We start from the raw sequence: 15,415 nt of genomic DNA, 5'->3' as shown, positions 1-15,415 counted from the left end.
TCAAAGCTGTACATTTAAACCCGGAGGGGTCGTCTGTGACATGCATCCTGTTATACTTGCAAGGGAGATACTGCATGGCGCCTGTAATGCATTTACTATATACTTAGTATATACAGCTATGGACAAAAGTTTAGGGTTGAGACATCATTTAAACCAAAAACGGTATCAACATAATTTAGATCTTTTATTTAACATCATGTAATCAAAGAATCTACAAAATCATATCGCAAAAGTCTACCGGAAGCCATAGTAGTATTTCATTTTAGATTTCGAAATGTCACATTTTTCAATTGTCAGTTTTCTTTCAAGGGTGAAGCAAAACATTTGGCCATAGCTGTTTAGTTGCTGGCTTAAAGCAAAAATGTGAGTTATTTTGAAGTTAGTAATACAAAAAGTAATTGTATAATAGCCTTGTATTGGTCTTCCAATACTTTAACCTACATAATGTTAAACATACATATACAATTTTCATACTTACGTACTGTTCATACCTACATGGATACATTCTTACATACAGACATGCATACCCACCATGCAAAGCACAGTAAATAAAATCATATAAACACACTTCCGCAGTCCCCAGCCTGCAGAAAAGGATTCGTATGCAAACATCTCCCCTAATGTAATCAAACAGACCTTCCTAACCTTTGGAGAATATATTGAACCAGCGGCACTCATGGCTGCAACAGTGCGCTTCCAAAACATATGATGACAAACAGTTGAGAGGGTCTGATGAATAAAATGTAGTTATGGGAACCTGCCCTCTCCTGATTCCTTGCTTTGCTTCAAATCCCAGGCAATTACCATCCTGTTGCTTTTCCTCTATTTCAATTGACTCCGTTGTTTGTGAAGGGGTGCATGGCGCCTCTCCGGTCTTGACTTCGGGGCCAAATCACAACGGCTTTACTGACCTGACTGCTTAATACTGTGCTTGTGTGGCTCAAAACACACAGTGAACAATTACAATAGCTTATCCTCTCCGCCCCATTCATCATTATCATTTTGTTTTTTTATTAACTTGCTCAGGCACTAGACATACTCAGCCTGATTTACAGCAATGATGGTGCCTGTGTCATGTCAGGAAGTGTAGTGTGATCTGCAGTCCCACAGCCAGTCTGAGGTTCATCAAGCTGTCTGCAGTATGGTGCATGTGTCACTGTGTCATGTCAGGAAGTGTAGTGTGCTCTGCAGTCCCACAGCCAGTCTGAGGTTCTTCATGCTGTCTGCAGTGTGCTCCATCCTGATTAGCGTTATCCTTATATCGATATGGCTGAAACCCTATTGTCATTTACACCTTCATCTTCAATAGTAGTTTAAGTAATTTATAATTTACAATATCATATACTGTAATATAACAGTCACTAGAAAGCAATACCCATAATTACAGTATGTAATTAATGACTGTAAAACATGCCTAATTGCAAGTCGACAATTAAAAGGAAGCACATGTCAGAGGAGTGTAGATAAGATAAGGCTCGTTTGGTAATTGTAGCTGCTGCTGTCTGTGCTGCCTTGCAGCATGTACACTAATTGACAAACCCTAAATAAAACCCTTTGAAATCTGCAGCATACTCATTGCTTGCAGGACTGAACGATGGACAATAAAAGTGGGGTAGCTAATGCTGCAGGTCTTACTAAGGCATAGGTTTAATGTTTCAAGGCACGAGAAAGGGAATTTTAATGAAAGCATGCTGTTGTGACCCTTGGGTGATTTGCACTAGGTGTGGATCATTATACAAAAGCAATCTCTGCTTTAGATAAAAGAAGAACAACATGCAAAGTGAAGCTTAGTGAGTTCTGGTTTCGCCCATGTAGATGTTTTGTTATTGTTGTCTTTTTAAAATGGTTTTCTGTGTTCCGTGACTATACTGTAATATTCATCCTGTAGTCTTTATCATCTTTATCGAGGAGAATGATAATGGACCTCAGCCCTCAAGGTCAACAGGAGGTGATCACGATCATATTGGCTTTTTCCTAACAACCCCTTGTCCTCCAGTACAGTAGTTTGCACTGAATAAGTTCTGGTGCCGCTGCAGCTGATAGTCAGAGACATTATTGCAGCCTAATGATGTTTTCACAAGGGGGATTGAAGTTCAATGACATCATTTGTTAAGAAAGAGGAGATAATGAGCTTTGAGGCAGTGCAAGATGAGTGAGGAGGAATCTTATCTGATGTGTTAAAACCCTGTATAATCAAAAGCTAATCTTTGAAATGGAACAAGCTGTCCTGAGCTCATTTAAAATGAATGGAAAGCAACCCTTTACTTTCTTCCATTCCGAGGTGTCAGACAGGAGGATGACAGGCAGGTTGTGTATCAGATTCAATTAGGAAAGCCGTTTAACCCTTCACACGCTGCAGCTGAAAAAACATGTGTTTAAAATTGATTTTAATACATTTGTGAAAGACAATAATAATGATCTGTCATCTAATCCGTTCACATGGAAACCCAGCACTATGGCTGGCAGTATCACGTTTTACTGTATCATACAATATTCATATTTGATTCTATAATAAAACAAAACCAGTGTTTTTAATGCAGTATTGTTGATATTGTTATTTTATTCAGCTCATTTTCTTGATCATTATACCCCAAGCTGTAATACATTTTATGTCCAAGGCACTTTTTATTCGTTTTTGGTTTTGTTTTTTGATGCACTTAATGCACAACAAACAGAACACATTGTTTACAAGTTCAGATAAGAAAACGATCGGTGCACAAGAAATTCTTAAAACCGCTCACCATTGGTCATTTTAGGCCTAGAGCAACTCATCATAGATCAATGCAATGCTGTCACTCATGCTGCTTCAAGTCTGAGAGCTGTGCACCTTGCAGAGATCAAGGTTTGATTTTATTCCCTTGCCCCCCCATGTTTGAACAGTTTGGTCAGGCGTACTCTCCGTACTCACAGCAGTGCCCCCCAGCCGCGTTGCCTAGCAACATTTGAATTGAAGAAATACTGAAGAAGCTAGAATCCCTGTGGAGAGGGAAGCTGCAATCAAAGAGTGCTGTTGACAGATGATCTGAGATGTTTCGTCTCATACACTGTGAAGATCACTGGCTCCTTTCATGAATGCACACAGATCAATGCACACAGCAGTAAAGTGGAACTGGGTTCAGTGGCTGTTGTGGAGTGGGGCTCCGTGGCCCTGCAGTAAAGTGGAACTGGGCTCAGTAGCTGTTGTGGAGTGGGGCTCCGTGGCCCTGCAGTAAAGTGGAACTGGGCTCAGTGGCTGTTCTGGAGTGGGACTCCGTGGCCCTGCAGTAAGTGGATTATGTTTCTGTGTGTGTCTCTTTCCTTTCCAAGTAAGAGTCGTAGTTAATCATGAATTGAAATACATTCGCTAATAAGTCAAGACTTCAAGTGGAATATCGTAGAAATCCCAGTGCAGATTCTTCTCATCCTGCTTTGGAATGATGATGTCAGAATTCCACTGTAGTGGCAGAGGAGTGGCTGCTGTTGCATTGTGGTTTGTGTGGGTCTGCAGGCATCAGATCTCATTTACTTGCAGTTCTTTGGCTTATTGAAAGCTTGATAACTGGAAGTGGTTTATGGTTGATGGTGTTAGCAGTGTAAATGTGTAAAATCAACATAACCTTGATTTTCTTTTCTTTTGTAAATGTGGGATCCCAAGTGTAAGTTTATCAGTCACAGGCTGACAGATGTCAATATAAAGAAAACAAACAATATAAACTCACCCACGTGCTCATTAAACAGTATTATTTGAAATGATTGCTCTGTTTTTTTTGCGTGTTTACAGTGTGGTCCTTCCTAGCCAATCAGAATTTAAACTGAACATTTCATGACAGCATCTGGGGCTTGTAGAAGAACCCCAAATCTAGTCTTACAAACATGATGTATAAAGCCTGCACACATTGAGATGCAGCAGTCCTGTCAGGGAGTGTGAAGCCAGCAGCAGCGTCACACTTCACTGGAATGTTCCGGAGCGAGAGTTCCAGTGGAATGTTCCATCGGAAGGAGCTGGACCAGTGAAGTATTTGAGAGATGAAGCCTGTGGGCTGCCTGGAAGGATTTGTTTGAGCTGAGTTGCAGGAATCAATTAGTTGTGCCTCAGGCAGCCAAACATTGATATGTCGGAGTACGCTTCAGTGCTTCTTTTAATCATTTAGGGTTTAAGATTAAAGGAAACAAGTCCAGTGAAAAAGGAGATCTGGGGTGTGGGTGTGTGTGTGTGTGTGTGTTTGAATTCGTAATACAGAAAGAGGTAGAGGAAATGTCATCTGTTTTTTTTTTTTTCTTGCCACTTCATATTATGTGCCATTGTATATGGATTCATTGTGGAAATACTTTATTTCAGATTTATATATATATATATATATATATATATAAACAAACAGTTGGCCAAAGTTACATGAGAATCTGCAAGTTGGGATTCATATACTGTCTTGTACCAATAAAGCATCTTTCTTTCCACAGACTGCAGAGAAGACCAAGCCTAGAAGCACTCCTGTAAAGTGAGTACATGCTGCATGGCTGATAGGAATATTCATTATGTTTACAGTATGTACTGTAGCACCTCCGAGTGACTGACAAGCTGCAGGAAGCATGCATGGAAGCCTTCGGCAATGGAGTTTGATGATGTGAGCCACTTTGCCATTCCCCAGTAGATCCAGTGTATGTGTTTCAGATGTGGTCGTTTGTATTAATAGAATACAGCGTTCCTGAAGCATGCCAGAAACCCTGTGCTTTCCAGGACAATGATGACCTTCTCCTATACACGACATCACTCACAGTGGCTTTAATCACTGCCTTTATGCAGAGTAACTCAATAGGGTGTGTGGGATGAGTCAGGACTGGGAAGATAGAATTGCCTTTGTAAATACTGTAGGCTAAACAAAAAAGAGCCAGCATCAACAACATTGCAGCACGCAAAGGAATGTTGGGTTCCTAGAATAGAAAAGTAAGAGCCTATATGAATTGGGAATAGATACAGGATGTTTTCTTCACTTTGTGATATTCAGGAGGACTGCTTGCCTGGGTTGCCCTCCTGTCTGTGTATCAGTAAAACAATCCCAGGGTTCAGATGTGTGTTTCCCGGCCTCTTATCCCTGCTGATTCCTGTGAATTCTGCCCATTAGTTAGCTCTCAGTGCGCTGTGGCCTGCAGCTCTTTCTCACACGGGGGTCCTGGGAGAAGGGTAGCTGTGAGCGTGCTCCCAGCTCCAGCTCAGCACTGGGTCTGCAAAGCGATAGATCACAGGGGTAATGATCCCCTAGCCTTCCCATCCTTATTACACTGCACTTCCAGGCCAGCTTCAATGGAGTTCAGTGGTAATGGCATTAGTACCAGTAAATCGGAAGCTGTGCCCCGGGGTGTATTAACACTGGGAATTGAATAGATTTATTTCACCATATGTGTCTTATCACATGCTTTGTTAAGAACACATTTCACTTATTAAGGCATATGTGAGAGCGCACTTTCTGCAAATGTGAATTGCTTTTGGCTGAAGGCCCTGGTCTAATAAATTGTATCAAATCTACTATTGACATCTGTTGGTTGGGGCAGAGAGAAATGGCACGACTTAACAGGGATTCGTGTGCAGCCCTTGTACACACACTTGCTGCATGGGTAGCTTCATGTGTTTGACTCAAGTATGAAAAAACTTCTGTATAAATACAATATGATTGTCAAACATCCCTAGGTGTGTTATTTTGTCATAATTGTTCAGGTCCAGATTACAAAACAAATGTGTCACTCTGCTTGTCATAACTAATCTCCCAGCATATCTATAGACTTGGCCTACTTGAAGCATCAGCTCTTTGTTCTGTGCGTTTATGCAATTCTGTGTGTAATGCACTGCACTGTATTGTATTGTATTGTATTGTATTGTATTGTATTGTAAGAATCAATTCAAATCCTCACTTTATCCCTGTATTTGCAAACCTGGAAGAGAGTGCAAGACAGCTTAGATACAGAGTGCAGGGTCCTTGAGATGCCAGATCACAGTGACGCTAGTCTACAGTTGTCTGTTCCGATTAGACAACAGGGAGTCTAAAGATATTGCAAAAGCTTTTTTTCCCCTCTAAACAAGCTGTCAGCTGTTGGTTTTGTTTAGTTTTTTTTTGTATTTTAATTGACTGTGTTTTGCTTTCTAAATGCCAGGGATCCTTTAGCAGTGAGTGAGTGAGTGAGCTCAGATGAATTACCCTCCCGGCCCGTGTTTATCCAAGAGATCTGGAACTGGGTGTTCTGTCAGCATCTCTGTTTACTTTCCTCCTGCTCTGCCAAGGGGTGAAGTCATGGCTGCTCAAAGACAAAAGCTGTTTGATCACATCGGCTTGGAATCCCTCTTTGAGGTTCTCCTCAGTTGTGCCCTGACGCTCCGTGAGCCCCGTGCTTCATTCTTTTAATAGTTCTCATTTCTCGCTGGTGAGCGCTGGTCAGAAGCCTGCTTTTATTTGTGCTGCTCATCGAAGGCCAGGAGGAACCTGTGTGTCACAGGCTTGGAGTGTGGGTGTTTTTGTTCTGCAGCCTGTTTCTGTGGTTCACTGTGTAGTGTAATCCTAATGATCTCATCTGAACACCAGGAGGATGAAAGCACCATGGAAATGAGTTTATTGACCAAGCGCAGTGGCACATTTCAGCAGGGTCTTGTTTTCACAGGTGAACCGAGGGGGCAGGGGTCCAGGGGCGAGCTTTAGGATCCCGAACCAGGACCTCCCGGGACACAGGGGGAGCTGCTTTCAGTTTTCTAGTATTTTGGTGTTATTTTATTGTGCTTGTTTTTGCATGTTTAAAAGGTAATATTGCTGTGCTAACAGAGAGATGGTGTAGCTGTGAGCAAGCACGGTCATATCATCACTTTGAGGGTCATTTTGCCTGCTGTAACGTGGCTGGTAGAGAATTCCCTATGGATGAACGCTGCTGTGTTTGCAATAATGGAGACAGATTATTTTTCCCTAAAAAATCACCTCCAGACAGGGAAGCAGACTCCAGGGTAAACTTTGGTATACGTGCAGATAGGTGTTTTTCTTTCTGTCTCCTCGTGCCTGTGCCATATTGACATGCGCTGGAGCAGTTACAGATCCATATCTGTGCAGCCAGCAGAGCAGCAAATACATTAGCAGTAACCTTTCTGGCAGCGTAACGAAACAGGCGTAGTTAGGAAATGTACTTAGAGTTTTGTTGTGTGTTCTTGTCAGCGAATGCTGGATCGTAAGTCAGTAATCAAATTACTGATGAAATGATTTATGACAGGGAGGTAAGCTAGTTATGCCTTGATGACTCAGTAACACACATTTTCACATTGGAATATACCTCCCACCTCTGGTATATGAATAAGCATATAAGGGGAAGGCATGTGTCTGGGGAGGATTATGATGCCTGCTCTGTGTGCAGGAGGTCTGATGCGTCCTCTTAATGCAGGTAGGCAGGAGTTAATTAGTTATTTATGTGGTTAACCATGGAAGCCTCAGGAAGCTCAATGCATTAGTTTGTAGCTGGCTGAGTGCAAGGCAGCAACACTGATAATCCATTCTTAAATGGAGAAAGTTGAGTTTGTGGTTTTGCAGCTGATTTTCAGAGCAGATAGCACCTTGCAAACATGCCTCTTGGCCATGCAGCCTCTTTGCCATGCAGCCCTCAGTTCTGATTCTGTCAGGTGTGGGAGGCTGTAAAGGGTTGGGCTTGGTTAGTACTTTCTAGATCTCCCAGCCCTCTGGGGCCAAAACTTACCTTTTATGCAAGACCGCTGACCCTGTCTATTTTGTAGACTTGGGCTATGTCATGACATGGATTTGGAAGATGGGGATTGTACTGTTAACCCAAGGCTTGGAAGTTACTATTTATAAGAATCTAATGATTAAAATATCTCAACATCTTAAAACAAGATGTTGCAGCTCTGTGGACCCATCCTGTAAAAGTGGACTCTTCTTAACAATAAAGAGACTACTTGCAATTCAAATGTTTAGCAGAACGTTGGCCTGAAGCTGTAACATGTATTTCAAGAAAGTAAAACCGTGAATGTATGGCTCCAGATGAGCCAGCCACACATGTTTGCCAGACCTGTGAGGAGTGAAAGCCAGCATCTACAGCTCTGCAGAGAGAGAGAGAGAGAGAGAGAGAGAGAGAGAGAGAGAGAGAGAGAGAGAGAGAGAGAGAGAGAGAGAGAGAGAGAGCGAGAGAGCCATGCTAGTGCGTTCACATGATTTTCATAAGCATATGAAATCTGTCAGCTCACGCCTTCGAAGGATGACCTCTGTCTCCGGGGAAGAGAAACACAGCTCTCCCTTCCAGAATTAATAGGGCTTCGTGTTACAAGTGACTCCGCGAAGAATCGTCTGTGTCAGCCCTCATTTACTGAGTGGCCCCGACAGTTGGGGGGGGGGGGCGGGGGGGGTATTTCATTGAAACACACTAGATTACAGGCTCTCTGCACACTCTTGAACACAAGGCTAGGGAATACAATATGGTGGCACAGTGACCGTCGCCCTGTTTTTTTCTGTGCTAGTTAGCATCTGTAGCAAACCCTGCCCAGGACAGAACCTGGATGTCATTTGTTCTATTTAATAAGGGCTCGTTGAGATTGGTACGTCTGGATACACGCTTACAGCTGAATAATTGACTCGCTATGCAAGTGTTATTGGTGCTGATGAAGATGCCAGGAGGGGGTGTCCAGCACGGGAATGCTGTGGATCCTCCACAGAATGAAGCTGGAAGTGAAGCACAGAAGATAGCAGCCCATGATGAGATGTACCATTGATTTTCAAACAGGTTAGCGAGATGAAAGCTGAGCGGTGCTGGCAGCTGATATAACTGAGCTGGCAGGAAGAAAGGGGTGGCAGGGAACCAAAAGGTCACTTTGCATTTATTTTGTTTTGGGAGAAAAGTAAGATGTGATTTATCTGGTGCCCATTAATCTGTCAGGCGGGGATGTGGGGCTGGCAGAATAGGGAACCGCTGCCTTGAATTTGGCAGCGTCTCTCTGGCACAGCTGGCCTGAGATTTTCCAGCTTTTCATACTGATATAGACATTAAAAAGCAGCACTTTTATTGTTTTGGGCATCGGTACCACTCGTTCTGCAGTAAAAAAAACAACCTGAAAAGAACATCTGCAGTTTTACCTGCTGCTCTGTAACCTTTTGATTCATTCCATCAATGCAAAATGGCAAGAAAAAAAATAATAAATCTGAGTACAAAAAAAAAAACAGAGAAGGCATATTTTTGGGGGGTGGACAAAAGCATGAATTAAGGATTATTGAAAGAGAAATATACAATATAATAATGAAAACAAAACATTTCAAGCACTTTGTATTATAAACACTTGAAAGACTAATCAAAAACAAACTACCTGGACCACCAGTCTCCCCATTGCAGATGAAAATAAAACCCAGCAGGGCTGTCAAGGGACTCCTGTTCCTCCTGAGAAATCCAGTCCAGTTGTTTCTGATGACCTCTCCAGGTGCTATCTATCCAGATCTGACCAGTAAAGGTAGAGCTCTTGCTTTGAAATCAGGAGATGGAGGATTCACTGGAGCTATGAGGCATTAATCCCTCTTATACTTGTCCAAATCTCAGCCTTTCATGTGATCAAAGGTCTTGTGGTTTTAAAAGCCTGTGTAGCTGATACCAAACACCAGCCCTCGGAGCTGGCAGTCCAGACCCCATGCTGGGTGGCAGCTGGAAAGTGAAGGCTGCAGCTGACTCCTCCTGGTCCAGCTTTCAAAAGATCTGTGAGATCACTGATGTCTGGAAGCTGCAGCTTCATGCCTGATCTGAGGCCCCATTAACACACAATCTCAATACCTAACCTGGCCTGAGAAGAAAAACAAGCTGCCTTCCTGACTCTTCCACATTCCGCCTCTGCTCAGAGAACCATTCATTCTGCCATCCAGTCTCTGTGAGGTCTTGAGTCCATGAGACTCTGCACTGCAGCTTACAAACCACCAGTTGCCCCCTTTCTCCCAAATAACTAAACACGTCAGTATTTATTTCCTGGCAGTGAATGATTTGCTTCCCTCTTTAAAAGCCCCCCTTGTCTTTCGGTGGTCATGTAGACGAAAGTGAACTAACGGCAGCCGCTTCCACGTTTTCTAATTCAGCTCCCTTCTGTTCCACGCTTTCTTTTTGACAGGAAGTAGCGCACATTTTAATGTTCAGTCTCGTCAGTCTGCTCACACTTTCTTGCTAAACTAAATATTTCATTTTCTCTGTCGCCATCACAGTCAGCAGGATTTGTTTTTATTAGTTGTCGCTCAAGTCACTCTACATTTACTTTTATAACTCGCAGGCAAAATATTTTACTCTCCTGTATGTGGGGCTGTCAGGGCTCACAGCCTGCCTCACTCGCTCCCTTTCATAAATCCTCTGTTTGTGTCTCAGTGTTTCACGAGAAATATGGATTATGTTGCAAGTGCTTCCAGTCTGTTGCCTCGCTTCAGGCCTCTGCATACCTCGTGTGACGCAGCAGCAGAAGCAGCTTCAATTAATGACAGAGGAAGAGAAATATCCTGTTGGATATAATATACACGTTTTATATATCTGATCTGTCCATATGAAAAACGAGTCAACTGCAGGGAAATGAGTAACTGCAGAATGCATTTTGGTAACAGTGACACTGGTTCTGTATCATTTTCTTTTTTAATCAGCTATGTGGCCCGTACTTTTTATAATAGTATTTTATATGGTTGGGCACCAACAATAATGTAAAATGATATGTATAAGTGTACGTATATACATAAATATACATGTACAAAAACCCACTGCTGCAACACAGCTGACAGATTATTACAAGGCAGTAAAACCCTTTTGTTTATCTGAGAGCAATTAGGATATGACAGCTTCATTATCAAAGACCCGGGAACCTTCAATAAAGTGTGCTTTTATTTAACTACAAGATGATGATGATAATAATAATAATAATAATAATAATAATAATAATAATAATAATAATAATAATAATAATAATAATAGACAGTTAATATAAGCTATATTTGATCATTGGTTACTGAGTCTGCTACAGACCTACTTATGCAGGCTGAATATATACAGCACTACGTCCCTGTATTAGCAACAGCAAAACTGTCCATCTATAACAGAGGGATGAAAAGAAGGGTTTTCTTGGTTTGTTTTTGTGCTAAGGAGATGCCACTGTGTTGAATTGCAGGCATTGTGTAGACAGCTCATATTAAGAATGATATCTCAATGCACTGAAGCACAGGATCGAAGAGGCTTGGCATGTAATAACACTGTACATGTTTGTGCATGTTGTTAATACAAATTGGCTAAACGTAATTTAACTTGACCTAGACTTGAAAACACCAGAGCGCTCCCCGAGCTCAAACAAGGGGCTGTTTAATAAAATGCCCTTTCGACTCTCGCCTGGGACTCTGAGCTGGCCAGTCATGTGCTTCACCTTGGCTGCTCGAACTCCTTCTCTGCTTCGTAACTGCCCACAATTCCTGAGGTACCCATTTCTCTTCCAAGCACTGGATTGCAGTCCAGTTGAGGATTTATGGACCTTAATGCAAGCTTAGAAGCCAGGATCATGTTACTGAAAACATCCCTGGAAATGAACACTGATTACAGTTGCAATATCTTCAAGCAGATTTTCTTTCTTTCTTTCTTTCTTTCTTTCTGACATTGTCTGTGCTTGTATCCCTGCTTGCTGTTTTATCTAACAGTGTGCCCAGTTCCTCTAAATCAGAACATTTGCTTCATGTATCATTAACACCCACACATGCATACTTGTGCCAATTGTCTGTTTGAAGAGCTAATGCTTTTAAAGACAAACTAAAGGGCTCTCGGCACTGCAAAGATGATGTACTTTAAACCGGTAAAGAAAAACCTGAAGCATGCACTGTGAGTCGTCGTTGATAATGTGCAGCTATTTTCAGCTCTTGGCTTACATGTGCCTGCAATACTGTGATATTAAACATGCATGCAATACTATATTACAGAATTACAGACACATTCCAACTGCCTCAGTTTTGGCACCCTGGACCTTCGTGTCTAGCAGACTAGAAAGCAGCTAATGAAATGGCTTGAGTTCAGAACGAATCCAGGATCAGGCTTCTAATGAGATTCCCTTCCCCCCCCCATTAGCCAGTCAAAGGAAACCACTGCCAAGCTTGGTCTTTGTTCACATGGGCTGCTTGCTTTAATCCATATCCTGTTACTATATTGGCGTAGATAGAATACTAATAATACAAAACTGATTGTGAATCAGCCTTGTGAGGAATCGCATTAATAATAATGTTTTTGTTGCAATATATTTTATATCTTAATGATATTTGCTATGGCAAGCAAATAATAAAATCGAAGGGTTAAATTGTGGTCAGGCTGGCTAGCAGTGGGAATAGGGGAGCTTAAGTTAACGCTTGGATACACACTTTTATTAACAACAAATTAAATCAATTAAACAAATTGCAGTACAAAACAATATTCGACCCAGGCTAAGGCTATCATGGTGAACTAATACCAAAAGCACAACCTTCTGGTCTGGTATAATGAACAGAAATGAGCTGTTCCATATGCGGTCAGGCCAAATTGGCAATTCATTAACCAGTTCGGCCTGACCACCTCCTCGCATTGTTCCACTCCTATCAGGTGACACTAACCAGTCCAGAGACACAGATCCCTGCTGTGATGCACATATGTACATAAACCACACATGCAATAAGTTTTTACATTGCTTTTTAAATGACCCTTAATTGCATAACGTTCTGCATGTGGAAGTAGAGGACAGTATTGCACATACGTATCAAGTGTATTTATTACTCCTGGACTTGAGAGCAATAAGCCAGTTTATCATTACAAGACCATTGTAGCCAAGCTGCAGCACACGTCTTCAACATTACATGTGTACTGTACGTCCGAAAAGGAAAATCTGAAGACATCTTCACAGAGGAATTACCATCACACCAGCCTGAACTGTATTACTTTGAATATACATAATCAAATGCACTTTGTAACCTGTCACAGCCATTGTTTTGAAGTTTGAGTTCCAATGTATTTCTTAACATCAGAGGTTTGCTTGTAGGACATGCAGGAGGCGTATGAGTGCAGGTATCTTTGAATTATAATTTTTTTAAGTAAGTTAGAGATGTTGATCTCAGTACTGTACTCCTCTCATCACTGCTCCATGATTTGTTTTATTTTAGAGGTATTGATTTTACAGGAATTTCTCTCACAGAATTTCACTTTGTTTAATAGTTTTATTTTGATCACTCTGCTAGTGTTAGTTTTACTTTCCTCACTTTTCTTGAAATGAGAATGAGTTTCCGCTCCAGACACAGACTGTGATCAATCTCAGTCGGTGCTTGCTGTAGTGTGCAGACTAGGCTCCATTGGCTGGGTTGTTTCAAGCTACAGCGGTTACGGTCTGTAAATAAACAGTAATCACTTGCTTCCATTTGAAATTGTGTTTGATATCCAGTGGGATAATAATGTCAGTCGAGTTTTGTTTTTCTGTTTGGCCAGCTGGCGGTTAGTGAATGGTGTATGTATTGTACAGGTATGTGCTGGGGGGGTGAAAAGAACGAAAGAAAGAAAGAGTGTAGTATTTACAGAAATAGAATAATATTTCAAAAATCTGGAGAAGTACGAGGAGAGAGAGATGTTTTTACACAGCATAAACACTTTAAAATACCTCACAGATCTGGAAAAGTACGAGGAGAGAGGGGAGATGTTTTTACACAGCATAAACAGGAGCTTTCCTTGTAAATGACAACCCTGAAGATATTTATCAAAGCAAGGCGGTGAACTGAGAACATCCACTATTCACTTTAATTTTTCTCCTCTTGAAGATACGCCAGCCTGCAGTTCTGTCACTGTAGCATTATATATGTACAGTTTATTGGGGAGGGGATTCTACTTCCTCTTTCAGCTCTTGAAAGCAGTGAAGGTCTGTAGGGCAGAGACGCTTTTGTGCAAATGAGCAGCATAGTGGAAACTTGCCTGTTCCAAATGGTTTATTTTACTGCAAAGCTTTTGTCTTTTTTCACATTTGGGGGAAAGAAAACAATCAACTAAAGCTTGGCCTGTGCAAACAAGAGCTGCGGATAATTGAGCTGAGTGTGACCCCCATTCAGTGTGTCCAAGCTGGGGAGTCCATTGGAAAGAGACTGCCCCCCTATGGATAATGGTACAAACATTCATAAATACTGCATGCAAGCTGCATTTCATAAGGCTGTTATATTAAGTGTACAACACATTTTATTTATTGTGGTGCAGTACCACAGAACAGGTTCTCAAACCCCAGTTGCATTTATCCAGGGTATATGACAATGTTCTTTTTTTTAGGGGCCTGAAAAACAGACTAGATTGTTAGGCTTCCTCTCCTCACAATCGCAGCAGGCAGGCATTATATTAGCATTGAAAAAGCCATTCCGAACGGCAGCCATGTTCAAAAGCAGCCAAAACATGTTGGAAAGGCAAGTCCTTGGTTCTGGGCCCAAACGGGTTAATTAAACTCAGAAGCCAAGCGCTAAATTGTTTTCCGCTGCATAACCAGGTGTCTCTGCAATTCCAGATGGGCTCTGCGCGAGTTTATGCCAAACAACTTCTTAATCATGCCTTTTTGTTATCGACACAAATGGCTTTTCTACCTCGTGAACCCCTCGTCGCTCACAATTCAGATGGTTCAAGAGCTTCATAATGAGCATCAGCTGTGCTCGCTGCAGAAAAACAACAGCAGCACTCCCAAGCAGACCTGACAGACACAAGCTCCATTAAAAACCCAGAGAATCCCTGTGTTTGGAGGTTCAGACCTGACAGACACAAGCTCCATTAAAAACCCAGAGAATCTCTGTGTTTGGAGGTTCAGACCTGACAGACATTTTCAAAACCCAACCCAGTGCCACATCATCAGCACACCAGCCAGGTATTGCTTTATAAATACATATGACCCAAACTGTGTTATATTAAAATCACTGTTCAACAAGCATTTGTATATATCTGAGGCAGTTTGAATCTAATGTGAAACAAAAAACAATGACGAGCCTCTTCAGAAAAATAAACAAATAAATAAATTAATTAAAACAAATAACACACTGACAAAAGAAAAACAAATACAGTAACACGAAGTTGCATTAATAGTCCTGGATAACAGCCAGGGGGCCAGCATCCAGACAAAGGGAGCAGGAGGATTTGATAAACACATTCGTGTTTTTGTTTTCTTTCTCTTCATTCCAGTAATTGAATTGCGTTAGAGCAGAGTCAGGCGTGTTTGTACTAATGCACAGTGGCTCTCTAATATGTGCAGCTTTATTGTGGTGTCAGGTTGAATGGCAGATATGGCAGGCTTCTCTAGCGGATGCTGGAGTGGCAGACCCGCTGAGACGGCCCGGGTATCCGCACTCGCAGACAATCACATTCATTGGAGCCGGGGCCCTTAACTCAGCTGGAATCACATTATTGCTGCTTGTCCTCTCGGAATGTCTCGCAGACACGATGT

At 41.9% G+C, this 15,415-nt stretch overlaps 1 protein-coding gene across 5 annotated transcripts in view; it reads left to right on the top strand.

Annotated features, from left to right (window-relative positions):
* LOC117430676 (AF4/FMR2 family member 2-like) overlaps positions 1-15,415 on the top strand; it is a 140,560-nt gene that overhangs the window by 100,228 nt on the left and 24,917 nt on the right. For all 5 annotated transcript variants that reach the window (XM_059000769.1, XM_059000768.1, XM_059000767.1 and 2 more), the window contains one exon: positions 4,438-4,475. In XM_059000769.1, coding sequence (XP_058856752.1) covers positions 4,438-4,475 — 38 coding nt within the window. The remainder of the gene's footprint in view (positions 1-4,437; positions 4,476-15,415) is intronic.

The sequence above is a fragment of the Acipenser ruthenus genome, chromosome 26 (genome assembly GCF_902713425.1).
Source record: "Acipenser ruthenus chromosome 26, fAciRut3.2 maternal haplotype, whole genome shotgun sequence".
Taxonomy (NCBI): domain Eukaryota; kingdom Metazoa; phylum Chordata; class Actinopteri; order Acipenseriformes; family Acipenseridae; genus Acipenser; species Acipenser ruthenus.
The sequence above is the reverse complement of the archived record's forward strand: the minus strand, read 5'-3'. Positions and strand labels throughout refer to the sequence as shown.